The following is a 17999-nucleotide window of genomic DNA, read 5'->3' as shown; positions in this document are numbered from 1 at the left end:
TCGCTTCAAAAAGACAGTGACCACAATGGATAATGTGCCAGCTATAACCATAAAGTGACCGAGATGACTAGACGATGCATTTAATTTTATTGCGAAAACGATCTGGAAGGTGGCGACTAAGGGGGAAAGTGTTTTTTTTTTCACACACAACGCTGCTGGACTAGATGCTTTGCAGCAGCAACGAGCTGCGTGGGGCATCTTCTACGTGTGGGAAACTGTATTTCATCGCAACATGTAATATAATGGACCGATCAGAGCAGCAACAAATCCTTATGTCAATCATGTGAATCAATGTGGCAGTTGTTTATGTAAGAAGAGACGTGAGACAGCAACGTGCGTTCAAGTGTGTTTGTATTTCCTTATTTTCACATCAGGTAACCCGCGCCTCCCACCTGTAACTGGGGCATACCATTACAAGAGGGGGCAGGGGGTGCTGGGGGGCAATACCACAATCCCTATAACATCAGTTGTCACTCGCGCCGACGCGGGAGTAGAAAGAAGCCTAAAAAGAAGCCTTTCACCGAGTAGGCTGAGATGAAATTTTGCCACCTCACGACCACGTCACACGCATGAGGGCCGATTAGTGGGCTGGACTAAAATCGACTTCCGGCCATGCTTAGTCCAGCCTTTTTTTTTTAAATTTGTCATCCGGCCGGGCCGGAGGGTCCAACCAGTCCGGCCCGGGGACGGACTGCCCAGCTCTGATATTTCCCTCAATTGTGTCTAAACATGAATGAATGAGTTGATAACTGAATAAATGAATTCTATATTTTGAACATACATGCATGATGTGTCATTTAACAGTCAGATGCCAACACTTGATTATTTGTGTGCATTGGGTAAATCCTTTCTAATGCTTTCTTAACATGAACGGAGAACTCAGATTAAATGTCAAAATACACTGAAACTCACCTTTTTGTTTTTTTCCATTTCATTAGTAACTTATATGTTACACTTGCAGTTCTTTTTGTAAATAACAGACATTGTCAAGTTTAACTGTTACAGTTAACTCCTTATAAATATACTTATTTTAAAGAATAAAAGAAATCATAATGTAATATTTTCTTTTGTTTTATGTGCAGCGCATAGCACTGATTAAAGCATTTCAGAAAGACAATTAAACAGCAAAAGGTTACTACCTGTCAAAGTTTGTTTTTGTTTTACTTTATTTTTTTTAAATCTGTGTTAAGGTACTGCACATGGTTTGTGTTTGTCACTTCCTGGTTTTCAAAAAGGGCAGTGACACATGTTGCATTTGCCTGGTAACACCAACATGGAGCATTTTGCCACCAACCTGCTCTGACACTTCTGGAATTACTAAACAGAATTATGGTAAGGGCACTTCATAATGTTCTTATAATACAACAAGTGTGTTTTGCCTGGTTGATCAAGGAGCTGAATTGCCTGGACTGAGTGGGACTTGAGTGGCTAAAGCCCCAACCAGGGCTTTACAGTAACATTTAATGATTTGTTTCTTAAACATATTATTTTGAAAATTAATTCATATTTTGAATGTGCTTTGTCCAGGATTTTCCCTTATTTAAAAAGCTTTTATTGTAACAACATATCTGCATGTCAGTCTAACTGTAGTAATGTATTCCTAGGTTTGCTTCATTTAACATTTCTATAACATTTACGTAGATACAATCTTTATTTAGCTTTTTTAAAATAAAGATCATTGCCAAGTAAAGCAATACTCACAAACGCATGCACACACACACACACACACACACACACACACACACACACGAGAATTAGGTAGACTGGCACGAGATTCAATCTGAATAGAGGTGCTACTTTAATTGGACAAGGTCATCAAAACACTGCATGAAGAAATGCCTTTTGGTTTGATGAAAAGAAGTTCAGGGCCATGAGAAACCACAATAATGAACATTATTTTGATATTCTAACCGTGTTATGGAAGATTAGCATTGCAAGTAAAAGGCATGTTTGATAAAGCGCTTCATTTCATCATATAGTGGAGATGTCCCTAATGAAGTGTCCAGTGAGTGCATCCAATCGAACATGTCGAAGTAGACTGACAGCAAAGTTTGCATCTGTTTCCTTTGTTCTATGTAAGCAAGATGACTGGCAGTGACTCTTGCAGGTTTTTGGTGCAGCAGTTCCAGCACGTACAATGTCTCTATAGCAACCAGTGCAGGATGCTGGCTGAGGTAAAGAAGTGTGTGGTTGCATACATTTCCTTCACACTCTGGCTCTCTAAAGGTTACAACTTTTAGGTGTTCACTCAGGAGATCCCTTATAGTGGACCTCATTTACCTCTTCTATTATTGGGGTGTCAGCTAACACTTTAACACGTAATCATACTTTTAAAGCTGATAAAACTCAGCAGTTTTGTTAAAGGCGAAATCAACCCAAACATTTTTTTTTCAAGAATATGTTCCCAGCAGGCCCATTAGTTGAAACACGGCATTCTGATGAATATTGCGTTTGTGGAATCTGAGTTAAGCAGCAAAATCCACCCGCTTTGAGCCATCTCAGGCGGCGGCCATTTTGTTATTTCTGTCGACTGAAAATGACATCACAACTGCTCAGGGCTCAGGTAATGACCAAACATGGCTGACCTGTTTCCTAAAGCTGAGCCGTGGTTGGTCGTTACCTGAGCCCTGGGTAGTTGTGATGTCATTTTCAGTTGACAGAAGTGCCAAAATGGCCATGCCCAGAGATGGCTAAAAACGAGTGGATTATCTTCTTATTCCACAAATGCAATATTTATCAGAATGCCTTGTTTCAACTAGTGAGCTTGCATAGAACATATTCTTGAAAAAAATATGTTTGGGTTGACTTCCGCTTTAATGGTGATCTTGAGCCTAACATTTGTGTCTAATTGGGTCATGTGTCTGAAAAGTGGGCAAAAAAAGAAACACATCCATGTTAAATTGCAGTAAGGTTTTTGGATGTGCGAGAAATGAAACCACTTTGCACTTAATTGTGACTTATAACTAACCTGTAAAATTTAATTTAAAAAGGATCTGTTTGGCGTGTGCAAAAGGGTCGATTAGTTTGGATAGCAGACTGTGTGCACACCAAACTAAGAGTTTGCTCTGATGTCTAATTCAGTCTGTCAGAGTATGCCACATCCTGGCTTGGCAAGACAGTGGGTTTAAGGTTTCTTTTTTTCAGTGTTTGCTCACTCTTCTTTGCAGAAATGCTCCAAATGAAAGCCATCTAGTGTGCGTATCTGTCACACTGTTACCCCACAGGTTCGATTTCAGTCTAGGTTCTGGCTGGGCCATTCCAGAAAGTCTTTCTTTGTCTTCGAATGATGCCATTCTTGTACTGGGTGTTGTCAAGGTTATAACACATTTGATGCCTTTTCTCTTGTCACATTCTTGTTTTTCGAAATATGTCTGCTGGCTTCAGTGTACGCATATAACTACGACCGTCCTGCTTGAGAAACAAATGTCTTGTTGTTGACAGGGAGACAATGTTGATGTCAAAGCTTTGAGGGCCAGGTTCAGCGCCAGCGCCAGCGCCAGCTCCAGCGCGTCACACGCCAGCAGCCGGGACAGCACTTCTCCAAAATCTCCATGGCCCGGTGTTGTCAGAGCGATACCGTCAACAGCAGAGAAGGATATTTTCCGGCCTAAAGTGTCTCCTGAAGTGCTTCCACATGTGGCTGGTCCAGATGTAGCAATGGCATCCCCCATCCCCTCCCAGACATTTTTTTTCTCTCACTCACCTCCCCATAGCGGAGTCAAAACATTGGTCCAGTCTTCGCGTGGTAATAAGATTAAACAGACAGGTGAGATGCTAGAAAATATGATGCTGAAGGGTGCTGCAGGTACCAAAGTCCCCCGTGTAGCTCCGACATTAACCCCTCTGCCACTGAGACTGAGGAGCACAAGCAATTGCGTTCCATTGAGGAAGTCACTTCCCCCTGAGGGACCCGTTCCCTTGAAACCCAAACGACCACATAACGTTGACATGGGGCAATTCCTGAACGTCACCCAGCGAGCAAGGCCACTTCCTGCTTTGAGGACAAGAGAAGGTGAGTGTGGATATGGTTGCTTGAGGACATACAGTATAAGACACAAGGGAGTACATTTTTGAAATGCTATGGAACAACGGTGGAGAAATGACACTTTGCTAGTGCTTACAGTTTGTAATATAAACTGTCCATTTACTGTTCCCTCAAAATGACTCACAACACAGTCATTAGCTGGCAACAAAAGTAAGGACAACCAACCATTATTGTAGTTTGGGATTATTCATTAGTGTTAGTTTTTATTACGTTTTGATTTTTGTTGGTTTCAATTCGTTTTTACAGCAAGTTTGTTAGTTTTCATGATTTTTTCTTCCAAAATGCTTTGTTTTAGTTGAGTTTTTATTAATTTTGTTATTTGTTTTTTTAATATATGGAGTATTTGTTGTGCAAGATAATTAAAAAAAGTTACTCAATATTGTGTAATAAAGTAAAGTTAACTGAAATTCTCAAACAACAATTTGACCTTCCTTCTCCTGTAGCTTCGGATGTATAGCAATACAATGATCCCCGAAAGCTCAAGTGTGATATTATTTGACAAAGGTGAAAACAAAGGACATTTTTGCTCTAATTAGACTACTTAGAGGTCGCTGATGGTGTAGTTGCACACATGTCTGAGTTGTGTGTGGGCAGCGCAGGATCGGTTCCCGTTCAGTGACAGTTTCTGCGTGTACCCTGCGACTGGCTGGCGACCAGTTTAGGGTGTAGTCTGCCTTTTGCCCATAGTCAGCTGGGATAGGCACCTTCCCCGTGACCCTGTGCAGGATAAGCGGTGTGGAGGATGGCACACACATTATACTACTTAGTTTTCGATACTTTTATAAACGCAAGGTGTAGTTTCAGTTACCAATAGTTTTCTTTTTTCTTTTTTTTTAAATTGTATTTCATTGACAAAAATGTTTTTTTGTTTTTTTAATGTAGTTTATTTCATTATTTTTCACTATATGTAATAACCTTGATACACCCTGAAGTGAAAATGTCCAAATTGGGAACAAATATGAATATACCCTGAAGTGTCGAAACCGTCTATATTTTGTGTGTCCCTACTGTGTATCTATATGTAGGTTCATTGAAGAGTCTAAATTGTCTATAGCTGTCAGCATAAGTGTGAATTGTTGTTTGTCTATATGACCTGTGTACTGTATAACTGGCAATCACTCCATGGTGTATCCATGCAGTCTCTTAGCCAAAGTCAGCTGGGATAGGCTTCAGCTCACCTGTGACTCTAATGAGGACGAGTGTTATTTAAAAAAAAAAAAAAAAAGAAACATTGGATGGATGCTCTACCATCAGAGTGTCCTTGTGCTTCCTTGTCTATCCTGCTGTTTCCAGTGCTGTTCACTTTCCAGAATTGACATTGTCGCCCCAAACGGTTCCTCAGGCTCAGATGCAAGACAAATATCTGTACCTGGAGTGACCAGTCCACCAAATCCTCCTTCACAACCAATCAAACCCAGTCAGCTGCAGAATCAGGTTACCACTGTGTGAGTATTTGGCATAATCTGGGTCAAGTCTGAGTCAGATTCATTTGTCTAATGTTTGTTTGTTACAGAAAAACTAATTTGAATGGAACTTACTTCTTTACTCACTCACTCACTCACTCACTCACTCACTCACTCACTCACTCACTCACTCACTGCCACATTTGGGAATGCGAAGGATGTTGGGTAGGATAAACTTAGATACTTTTACAAAGAGCTCTTGCAATGAATTTTACACCCAACATATGTTGTTCACTGCAGGGACCTTGACATCTACCATGATGCTTATGATGACATTGCAAGCTTGGATGACAAAGGTACAAATAAGTGCAATAAAATTCGTATGTACATGCACAAACTAAGATATAAATGTATATATATATATCCATCCATCCATTATCTATACCGCTTATCCTCACAAGGGTCGCGGGCGTGCTGGAGCCTATCCCAGCTGTCTTCGGGCAGTGGGCGGGGTCACCCTGAATTGGTTGCCAGCCAATCGCAGGGCACACAAAGACAAACATCCGCACTCACAATCACACCTAGGGGCAATTTTAGAGAGTCCAATCAACACACATATACATATATATATTTATTTATTTTTTAATCATTGTAGCACAATTGAAATTTACATTTAACTTCTTGAAAATACAGTATCTTACATTTGAACATTCCATAGATCCAGTATGATTGCCAATGCTCCTACTTTGGGCTCAAACCATTCAGTCATTTATTTATAACGATAAATAAGCATAGTTGACCATAATCATATGTATTTATTCATTTGTCTATTTCTCAGAATCCGGGAGCAACAACAGCTCACAGTGGACAGACAGGGTAAGGGCAAAAAGCTGTAACTGGAATAATAATAAACCTTTTTTAAAAAAAATGAATACAGTAGATAGGAAATCAGAAGTAAAGGCAACACAACCTGTGAGGTCAAAATATTTTCTGAATTAAAAACCAGGGTTCGAGGTTAGAATTTCACTGAAGACCATTTCCCAAATCTAGGCAATAATACCTTCTGAAGCATGCATATTGTAGTATATTGGAAAGTGCTTATTATGGATTTTAAAATGCACACGATCTGTCTTGCAGGATGAAAGTGATATGTACGAGCATATTGATGAGTAAGTTTACACTTCAAATGTTGACCAATAAACCAAAAAGAGTGGTAAAAAATGGAAGGAAATCATTTTAATGGCACACTGGTCCTAATGTTTCTGTCATCGCCATGGTAACACAGACGACCACTTCAGTGATTTATAATACTGTATTGTTGGAATAGCCAGAACTTGTCTCAGTTTGTGCTAGCATCAAGGCTAACATTACAACAGTTCTGAGCAGCATATTTACAATACTTTCCCCACAACAGGGAAATCAGTGTTTAAGTGCCATGTTATGAAATGTGTTCAGTTGTTGTTTTACATTTTGTTAGCTTGGATCCTTAGCCCGACTAACAACTAGCAATGTTTCTAACACTGATGTTCTTTTCATCAAATAATGGGTGATACAGGGATCAAGTGAGGGTCAACTCTGATGCTGAAAGGAGAGTGCAGCAGCAGAAAAGAGAAAATGAGCTCAGGAGAAAATTCCAGGTAAGAGTTGAATGATATCCATCCTTTGTTCAGTCTGTTATGTAACAACATCCATCCATCTTAAAGTCCAAACACAGAAGCCAAAAATCAAGATCCATGTCTTCTGTTCCTCTCTAGCTGCATGCTCAAGAAGAAATTCTACACACCGCCAGAGCTCGTCACGACTGGTACGGTGGAGGCAAACTGGACCTCAGGGTGCATCAAGGCGAGAGTGTGGACATCCTCCGAGTGAAGAATAACCCAGAGGGCAAGTGGTTGGCTCGCTCCCTGGATGGAAAATGTAAGCTTCATATGAAATGTCCTGGGAAACAGCAGTTGAGGTCTTTTGTTAACATGAAGAGAACAGCTGATCATTGGGTTTTTTGGCAGAAATTTCTTTTAGCAACTAGCTTAGCATAGCATAATTCTTACCGCAAGATAAAGGCTGTTTAAGAGCAGTTATACAGCGTTTGTGCCCCTGCTATGTTGCAGATTTTTTGTGCTTTATAGTCATTGTTTTATGAGGGTTTTTTTTTACAGTTTACTTACTGCCTATAATGCCCTCATATGTGAAAAAGGAGAGGAACAGTTGCATGTGTGCAGATTTTCCATTATTTGTGTATCGTTTGAGAAAGTAAATGGTTGGGCCCTGGAGAACCAGTCACTGATGCTTGATAATAACTCATTAGTGCGTCCTTGTCTCTGTATTGTCGTCTGTAGATGGCTACATCAGTAACTCATGTGTGGATATTGATTATGGGGAACTGAAACGTAAATTGTTCCAATCCAGAAGAACCGAAGCATCAATTTTGCCTCCACCTCCTCCGGATCCACCACAGCTGTTACATACGGAATCCAATAACAGGTGTCGTGTCATCTCTTTATCCTGCAGTATTGAAAATCTTAAAAACAAATGCTCAGACTACATAGACACTTTCATGTGCACCTGAGAAACTGCACGGCTCCTTTGGACACTTTTAATTTACATATTTGTTTCTTTATGCTTGCAGGTTGAGTCACAGTCAAGGTAAGCGTCCAAGTGCAAACGCTGTACAAGGCATACGCAAATTATAAGCAGCTGCTTGGGGCCTCCAGGCCACTTGGGGGCCCCCAAAGAGAGTGAGGATTTTTCTCAAAAAATGAAAGGGGCGACACAGACATCACAATCCTTTGTCTTCTATATACAAGGATACAATTGTAGTAGGTGATGTCGTGGAGGGCGGGGCGTGTAGGGGGACAAATCAAATTCCGCTTCGAGCCCTTAAAGTCCTGGGCCGACACTGACTGCTCAGAATTCCACTCAGAATTGATCGATTATACAAAGTATTTTAACATTTTAACTACAACATGATTTTCTTTGTGTTCTCAGATTACGATGATGCCTTTCATCTATTTGAGGATTTTCCGCCGCCACCACCACCACTGCTACCTGAATTTAGGTACAGTATTCATTTGTTTGTTGTTCATTGAAATAGAGCTGGTGGAGCATGATGCTGCTGCAGTTTCATTCTTGTTCACATGTTGGTGTTCTCAACTCAGGAGATAGAGGTCGATCATTTTAGGTTCTCCCCCTTTACGTCTTGCATTTCAGTGGAACACCTAAAGTCGAACACAATCTGATTTCCCCTTAGAAAATGTCATTTGAATGAATGACTTAACTTGTGACATACTTGTAATATAACAATCAGCAAATGTTTATCAGCTGCCCAGTTTATATAATAAGTAACATTTTAATATTATTGTCATATAAGTATAAGAAAAATTAACCACTGTAAAACAAAAATAAAACAAAAACTATCCACTCTGAACACGTCTGCCAGGCAAAGTAACAGGAAGGCATTTGCAGAATAATACTGCGATCCAGTGGTATTTTACAGGTATTGGTACTGTATATACTAGTGGAAGTCTGTCGGGGCCAGCAAGGGTTTCTCGCCTAAACACTGTCAGAAACGCAGATCTATATTTACAATCTAAATTCAAACATTTTTTCCATGAAATTGTATTACAGTAATTGATTTTCAACATTGATATTCTCTTCATTTTGTAGTGTGTCTCTTGCCTGTATATTTATTTTGTCCAATCAAATCTCAGCTTCTTTGTGCTGCCATGTTAATTTAATCTGCTCAGGGCCTGCAGGAATCAGCAACTAACTCAAACTATATTAGCAATGGGACTGTTTCTTTTAGCAATCAGATTTTAAAATTGTTCTCACAGGGGCAGCTTGGCCCTTGAGGATGTCAGCAGGAACGTACTCACTTTAAAAATCTGAATTAGTCCTGGCATTTGCTGTAATATTCTTGATAAAGCAGAAACTTCAAATCAGATGACAGAAAACAAACAATAAAAAGTTTTGGGCGTTTTACAGTATTGATGCCAACGTGGAAAAGGAGCTGAGGAAAAAATTCAAGGTATGTGGTTTCTTACACTTTTTTATTACTCTTTCATTATTGTCCATTTTAACAGATGATGCCAAACTCCTCAGCTTCAGAAAACAGGTCAGCCGTGATTGGTTGTTATCTGAACCCTGAGCATTTGTGATGTCATTTTCAGTTGATAGAAGTGACAAAATGGCCACCCCAGAGATGGCTAAAACGTGTGGATTAACTCTCATTCCACAAATGCAATATTTATGATAATGTCTTGTTTCAACTAGTGGGCTTGCGTAGAACATATTCTTGAAAAAAAATGTTTGAGTTGACTTCCACTTTAAAACAATGGATAACTTGATAAATGACTTGATGTTACCTGTGCTAAAATATGTCAGTATGAGGGTCCACTCAGAGTGTTGCAGACCGTGATGATGGATCCTAACGGTGTCATGAAGAAGCCAGGAGGGAAGGACCTCCATGTGTCTCGGGGGGATATTCTGGACGTCATCCAGCTCACCAACAGCAAGAAAGCTCTGTGCCACAACCGCACATCAGGAAAATGTAAGTGAATAGATCACTTTTGCAATTGGGGGTGCTTGTGTGAAATGTACACTGAAGTTTGTGTCAAGATCATTGAGAACGCCTATGTTCATCGTAACAATACAAACATTGTTGATTACTACTGTGAAGATTAGTTAGCTGACAGTTTGGTATACAAAAATTATTTTTAAAAAATTAAATATATATATATATATATATATATATATATATATATATATATATATATATATATATATATATATATATATATATATATTTTATTTTTGTAAAATAAGTCCATATATATATAGATATATATGTGTGCAGGCATGTCATATCATAATTAACCCATGTACTGTATATTCACACCTCTTGTTCATATTTATGTATTTTTTTCTGGTAAATGTTCACTTTCTAAGAGATTAATCGATACAAATAAAGAAAGTTCAGGGCACAGTCACATTTGCTGAAAACAGATGCTATTGTAAGGTTCTTCTTATGTTATTTCTTACAGATGGTTATGTATCCAGAAAGCTTCTTGTTCCACTGTGAGTTCCTTTTCCTTCCAACTTTCATACGTGGATCTCGTAACATTCATTATAACCTTCATTAATAATTATTATTCCTTTAAAAAAAAAAAGTTATTGATGCTGAAGTATAGTCAATGGAGACAAAAATGAAAAAGACAAGAAAGGAAACTTTCGTGAAGATGAGAATATGATATATCATTGCAATCAACACCTTATCATCTTCATTTGCAGTGAAGCGGACATTTATGACGATGTTGATTATATCAGTGGTGAGTTATGTGTATCTTTAAATGACAGCAATGATTGCAGAATCGCATTTTCTTATCACCTTTCTTCTTTTCTCTTTCAGAACCACATGACAACGACTATGCACACACTGATTATTCATCCATGTCAAACTAAACACAGATAAAAAGATGCATACTGATATAGATTCAAATGGATCGAAACAGACTACAATATAGCAAAACTAAATGAACCTGAGAACCAAAACTGCTTGTTATAGTTGTCATGCTTATAAACGAGAAAAAAAGTATCAATCTTTCATCCATCCATCCATTATCCAAACCGCTTATCAATCATCTTAACCTGTCCGCTAAACAATTAACTACTTGTACGTTAGAGGGCAGTAGTGCCTAGCGCGCCTGATTAAACATGAAAGTAAAAGAGAGAAGCTCGGTGATCGTCTAGTTGAGTCTGAACTCTGAAGTGTTTCGCGGTCGAAGTCCATCAGACGTTTAGAAAAAGACGCATGTAAACGGTGTTTTAGACAAAAGCATGACAGTCTCGTGTACTTTATTTGTTGACAGTAGCGTGTAATTGTGTCAGTGACAGACATGCAGCATTCTGTCGACTGCCTTGTTCGGGTGCTCGAGTCCTACAGGGGAAGAGATAAAGTCGTGAGTATTACTACGTGCTTTGAAATAACAAGTACTGTAACTGTTTGACACCTGTGATGAACATCTCCAAAGTGTCCAAATTATACGTTGCACCTATTGCTGTCAATCCAAGCCCATAAACTCCTTCTTGATTCATATAATGTAAAAACGGACTTGAATTGTACTGTAACTCGAATTAACTCGTATGTGAACTGTTTGATAATCGGGATGGTAATAACAGCAACAACAACAATATCACCGTCTATTATAATTACAGGTGAGGGACTTTAAGGACCGGTTTTTACATGAAATGATCTTATATATTTCAGAATTATACATTTCTTTTTTTTAATTGTCATTTGTGTAATAATATACAACAGTGCACGACAAAACAACATTTTGTTGCATGCGTCGGCTCTGCTAAACCCACCGAATGAATGAAGTGAGCAGCATTAAAAAGGAAAAAGCGCCCGAGGGAAAACTGACTGGCCTAAATGTAAACACGATTGTTAAGTGTGTGCACTCCCCACAAATAGATAATGATACTCAATACTGTGTATATATTACAATATATTGTATATAATAAGATCAAATTAATTTAGAGAGTATTATTATTTTGTTACCACTATATTAAGATATACGTATTCACCTATAAAATGGATGACTGGAGCCAAATATATCAATATTTAAAGTACCACCACTATGTCTACTCTGCTCTTACCTGCACATTCTTCCAGATGCCATACAAAAAAGAAAATTCTATTTTCAATTCCAATTTCATGTCTGACCAAAAGAATACAAAACACAGGGATGACCGCTACTGAACGGCCACATAAGACGACCCACTTCTAACCAGATGTGTGTGTGATTATGTTGTTTTGTTTTGGGGTTTTTTGCCGGTTAATTCCGTGGGCCCAGAGAAATTGTTTTATTGAACAATGAAAATATGACAATATTATGAATGAACAATTGATATGTTTTTATGGAAGCAACAGTTTTTATTTCCTAAATTCACATTGTTTATAGCAGCAAAAGTTTCTTGTCTACAAGTAAAACAAAATTGATTAAAAAACAACTCTGCTGTAATGTAACTTGAAGAACATTTATTGTGCAGGCCTCAAACGTCAATGTCAAAACTCAAGACTATTGTGAAACAAATAAATAACATTTCTGATAAATTACAAATATTTCATACTATATTAATATACTTTTAACCAGAGGGGGGCATTTTACTGAAGTTTTCCGGTCGGTCATTCGCCGTCCGTCAGCAGCCTGGACACCCTCCCGTCATCCGTCAGTCCGTCATTTTTTTCAAGCCGAGCTGAACTGTAATCGTCAGTCAGTCCGTCATGTTATTTTAACCGCACTTCCGTCAGTAAACGTCAAAGGCCCCCAATCGTCAATCGGTAAAAAAAGAAAAGGCTCAACAAGATGAAAAATCCATTCATCCAGCCATTATCTGAAGCGATTTGATTCAATTGGTAAATGGAGTGAACTATCTATCTACATCATAATGTGTTGTTTCTGCTCAAAGACCTTTAAAACACACATACACCCACATAATTTTCATAGCCTACACATATTTGCCAATCTATTGATCTGTTAAGTGGGAACCTGCTGCCGCATTAACTCTTAAACGTTTTACTTTAACATTTTGCTTACCTTCACCAGAATACCATATCTCTTTGTTGCCAAAGGTACAATCCTGGTGGATTAAAATGCCTCCTAGTCATTGTGCAAACAGAAATAAAGTAGCCGTTATGATAAATTAATGGATTTTTCTTCTAATTCGACTTCTTTTTCTTCTACTTCTTTTTCTGTCGTCTAGTGGTTGGCAAATACATTTTAGTGAGTTACTGCCACCTTCTGAAATGGAGTGTGGGGCTAAAAAATACAAGTTCACGACCTCCTAACCCCACTCTTTCCAAAAATAGAAATGTAAAATTTATTTCACAATAACTTCTCTATAAAACGGTCTCTGTATTAAAAGCTATTTTACTACCTCTTAGCTCATTAATTAGTTGTTGCCTTCCCAGCCTGACTAAATCATGAGTCTGTCTTTGGTGCATACCACCACCTACTGCACATATCCAGTCAATGCAGTCTACTCCAGTAAACCTGCCGTCATAACAAACACACCCATCACTCGTCAGCAACACGCTGACCAGTCCGTCAGTCTGACAAAATGCCTACCTCTGCTTTTTACCATTAGGCCATTCTTCCTTTCTGCAAGATAATTCATTTCAGGCTCTGGTTCAATTAAAGCGTGTATGATTTTCTCTGCAGAATCTGGATTTATTAATTAACCTCCCGACTACTCGCGGTCGATGATGTGAGCCCAGTAAAGGTTTTCTGGACTGTCTTAGTGGTTATTCTGCTTCTGATACTTTCACGGTTGTCTCTGTATTTTTTTTCTATTCAATATGTAATGGGGCGCAAAATATACATTTTGACCCACAAACAGCGATGCGAGCCCGCTTATTTCGAGCCTTGCGATGTCTTCTCTGCTTCCAGATCAGGACACTCTGCTATGGCTCCCAGCTGGTCGGAGGCATTTTTTCACTCAAGGCAGAGGCAGATGCTTCGTCCCACAACCTTGGGAAAAGTCTGCTGCTCTTTTCTTCTCAGCTAAGCCACTGCAGGACAGTGCTGAGGCTGTTCGATGATTTGTCCATGCTGGCTTATTCCCACAGTTATGGATTTGGAGCCAAGGTGTCCTTATCTTTTTCCAGTGGTGGCACATGCTGCAAAGGAAGTGAAATTATTTAAATTGTTATGTTTGCTTAAATGAGCAACATGTTGTAATTAAGATTAGCACATCTGCCTCACCGTTCTGGGGTTCTGGGTGCAAATCTGGGCTCTATAGATTGCATGTTCTCCCTGTACTCCAGCCATCCATTATCGATACCGCTTAAACTCACAAGGGTCGCGGGGCGTGCTGGAGCCTATCCCAGCTGTCTTCGGGGAGTAGGCGTGGGACACCCTGAATTGGTTGCCAGACAATCGCAGGGCACACAGAGACAAACATCCGCACTCACAAACACACCTAGGGGCAATTTAGAGTGTCCAACCTACCAAGCATGTTTTTGGAATGCGGAAGGAAACCGGAGTACCCGGAGAAAACCCACGCAAGCACGGGTCGAACAGGCAAACTCCACACAGGGAGGCCGGAGCCGGGATCGAACCCACGACCTCTGAACTGTGAGGCGGACGTGCTAACCAGTCGACCACCGTGCCGCCCTCCCTGTACTCCCACATTCCAAAAACGTACATGTTAGATTCATTGAAGACTTAATGTTAATTGTCCATAGGTGTGAATCTGAGTGTAAATGGTCATTTGTCCATCATACGATCTGCTATTGGGTGATGATCAAGGGTATACCTCGCCTCTATGGAAAGCCGTTTGAGCACTTGTTTGGTATTAGCTTAAGGCCTACTAGTGTACTTGTAGGCTTTTTGTCTTCACTAAAAAGACAATTCTGTGCGCTAGTAGAACAACTAGGGCACACTTGTAGAATAACTATGTTACTAGCAAGGAAAAACTGCATGACTTGACAACTGTGTGCTACTAATACTACTTGTAACAAAATTGTATTAGATACCTTGTGTGAAGTGTTTACCTATATTCATGCATTTTAATACTACTCATACAACTCATGAATGCGCATTGTTGAATATGACTTCAATGTGTTATAGCAGCATACATACAATTGATTATTAACTGATTAATATGTCATGATTACTGTTATTATTATACTTCCATTTTACGAGCTGCATAAATACTTCTTTAGCATAATTGGACTATTACCACATGCCAACAGGCAACACCTTAAATCAGTCTCGCTTTCCTGCTTTGATTCAATGTCTATCTATCCAAACGTCCATTCATCCCTAAACTTCTTTTGTGCAGAAATGACATACAGTTGAGAAGTGTAAGGCAGTAGTGGAAAAAAAGGTTTCCTTGTAAGACCGTCGTTGTGCTAATGCACATTATTCTTCAAGTACGCTAAACTGTTTTACAGGTGAAGATAAAATAGTGTACTTGTACATGGACCTTAAGCTGGATAATAAACACACAAATGTTGTGTAATCAATGCTCGAACGGCTTGCCATACGCCTCTCACCAAAATGTTGCTGATAGGCTCCAGCTCACCCACAACCCAAATGAGAAAACTGAATGGATGGATGTTTGCTTGAATGTCAGGGTGCTATCATGTGATGCTATACCATCAACACATACTCCATGTTGTGCGAAGGAGAAAGATGGAATCATGCGCTGGATATCAGTGCTCACGAATGTGGCCGACCAGCTCTATTACCCGTGTGAACACGTGGCCTGGGCCGCTGATGCTCACCTCGTTGGAGTGAAGTCTGACAGATGGTGGCTCGTCAGCACGGTGCTGTGGGGAACTTCGCTGCTGCTGGGGATCCTGAGGTGAAGTCGTCTCTCTGCTTTTCTCAGACCATCCGTCCCATAGGACTTTTACCTTGACGTCACGCATATGATTGGCAAAAGTCATGGCGATCTCCAATGGTATCAGAGTAAACAAATCCTTCTATATCATCTACATTATCTATCATTACAACAGGAAAGTTATTTTAAAAATAGACATGGGAGAAATTCAGACATAGTTAACTGATCAAAGTGCAAAAAGAGCCCCAAAATACCTCCAAGAGCTCTATTATTAATAAAATGGCCAGTTCAATGGAGGTAAATGGCAAGGCATGCAAAAAGGCAGGCTATTCTGTTTTGCTTAATAACTCAAAGTGAACACAAACAATTTATATACTGTACACTTTGTGGCGAAAAATATCCCTCACAAATTGGAGTTTGACTCCAAGTCTATCCCACTAGAGGACGCTATTAGGCAACCTTTTTGGGGAGCGAGGGGGGTAGTCTTGCTGTCATTACAACATTAGTTTGGATATTCACTCAATTTATCCTCCTCACCCACGATTCTGCCGTATTATTATTTTCTATAGAAATCGAAAAAATTATGAACATTTGGAGTATATCTGACGGCGCATCCCCGAAGACAACGCCATCATTTCTGAAGTTTTCTGGCACCTGGAAGTATCATGGTGCCTATTGTTCACAAACATAATTACATTTTCTATTGTACCAGTATACAATAACAAATGTTACTTTTTCAGTATCGTCAAGATAGCAACAAAGGTTTTGATGATTTGTGAATTGCTCATGCACACATTCCGAGTTCAATTGTGGTGCTTGTGTGTTCTTAGGTCACTCAGAGTTCTGATGCTGCTCAAGAGGGAGCTTAGGAGGTGTGACAAAGATGGAAGCAGGTGGTGTATCAACAGCTTTCGTATTATTATCTCCCCTGATCAGAGTAAAGAAGGACACCATATGAAATTAAAAAAAAAATGTTTTTTGTCTTATCTTTTCCACGTTTCACAGCCACTGTCAGATCCATCGGCAGATACAGGCGGAGCTGCTTTCGATTCTTGGATGTATGACAGACCTTAGTAACGCCATCCACTGGATGCCTCATGGCTTCCTGTGGGCAGGACGATTCCCTGCTTGGCTAGTGGGATTGATGGGCACTATCTCCTCTCTTGTTGGTTTGATCAAGATGAAAGCAGGAGACAGTGATCAAATATGCAGTCCTGAGTAATCAATGTTTTTTGGTCAGCTCTGTAGCAAATCAATTGAATCATTTATCATAGATTTCAACAATAAATTTTACATCTATTCATCATCCATTATAGTCTGTCCAGCATGTCCTGAGTTGTCCCCGGGGCCTCCTCTCAGTGGGGGCCATAACATCTCACCAGGCAGGCATCCAGGAGGCATCATTACCATATGCTCGAGCACGTGTTGGAACAGTTAGCACCGTAGTATCGATATCACGACATATCCGTATTGTATTCGGATATGGCGTGTAAGTATCGATACTTTTGACAGCACTATCCCAAAGTCTTGGTCTAGTTTTGATCTGATAAATGTATTTAATTTAGTTGTACTGTATTTGTTTTCCGTCACTTATGTAGATTTAACATTTGTTTTTAACACAATCCAGTAGAAAAAAAAAGGCTAGTTTGCAAAGCGCGTACAAGAAGAAAGGAAGTGTCTCTCTCTCTCTCTCTCCTCTGACGACATAGGAACTTATGTTGGATAATGGTTGAACTAATGCCCTTGAGTTAAGTAAAATGACAGAGGTTTGTCATTAGCACACAAAATTCTACTTTTTCTATTTGCACTACTGACAGCTATATGTTAGGAGAACATACGTGTTTATGGCGAAAAATAAACATAACCGCTTAAGTTAAAACAAAGTGTGCTTTTTATTCCAGTTGACAATACCGCTGCATGTACAAACAGGATATATGCAATTTCACAATAGAACACATTTTTTATTTAAAACAAAACTTTTCAAATACAAATTGTTCAAATAACATTGGAAAAATATACACAATATTAAAAACAGCAAAAATCCAAAATTATAACTAAATATTAGATTAAAATACACAGAAATTAAGTACCTCAAATCCTAAAATAGTACATAACATAAATAAGATTATAAATGTTATAACATAATATTATGAAAATTAAATACAAACAACAATGACATCACTGTCACCATCAGATCAGCTTAT

The 17999-nt window shown here is 39.2% G+C and overlaps 2 protein-coding genes across 4 annotated transcripts; both read left to right on the top strand.

Moving 5' to 3' along the window:
* Positions 1-1239: 1239 nt before the first annotated feature.
* On the top strand, positions 1240-12566 carry LOC147138206 (FYN-binding protein 1). 3 transcript variants are annotated; one of them, XM_086048327.1, is made up of 16 exons: positions 1240-1332; positions 3442-4012; positions 5388-5490; positions 5749-5804; positions 6287-6324; positions 6586-6617; positions 7004-7085; positions 7203-7365; positions 7785-7929; positions 8075-8091; positions 8434-8503; positions 9430-9472; positions 9829-9994; positions 10488-10521; positions 10735-10772; positions 10853-12566. In XM_086048327.1, the coding sequence occupies exons 1-16, from the start codon at positions 1330-1332 to the stop codon at positions 10903-10905; spliced, it is 1614 nt and encodes a 537-aa protein (XP_085904453.1). In that variant the 5' UTR covers positions 1240-1329; the 3' UTR covers positions 10906-12566. The 3 variants fall into 3 exon arrangements, with proteins under 3 accessions (XP_085904453.1, XP_085904454.1, XP_085904452.1); XM_086048326.1 differs by lacking the exon at positions 1240-1332 and adding an exon at positions 2010-2174; XM_086048328.1 differs by lacking the exons at positions 1240-1332; positions 5388-5490; positions 5749-5804 and adding an exon at positions 2008-2174.
* pex11g (peroxisomal biogenesis factor 11 gamma) lies at positions 10989-17103 on the top strand. The gene is made up of 5 exons (XM_086048329.1): positions 10989-11402; positions 13896-14093; positions 15638-15816; positions 16626-16688; positions 16801-17103. The coding sequence occupies exons 1-5, from the start codon at positions 11340-11342 to the stop codon at positions 17015-17017; spliced, it is 720 nt and encodes a 239-aa protein (XP_085904455.1). The 5' UTR covers positions 10989-11339; the 3' UTR covers positions 17018-17103.
* Positions 17104-17999: the final 896 nt, after the last annotated feature.

Source organism: Filicampus tigris, chromosome 12 (assembly GCF_054856515.1).
Source record: "Filicampus tigris isolate MCC_2025a chromosome 12, RoL_Ftig_1.0, whole genome shotgun sequence".
NCBI lineage: Eukaryota > Metazoa > Chordata > Actinopteri > Syngnathiformes > Syngnathidae > Filicampus > Filicampus tigris.
This window is presented reverse-complemented; position numbering and strand designations above follow the sequence as displayed.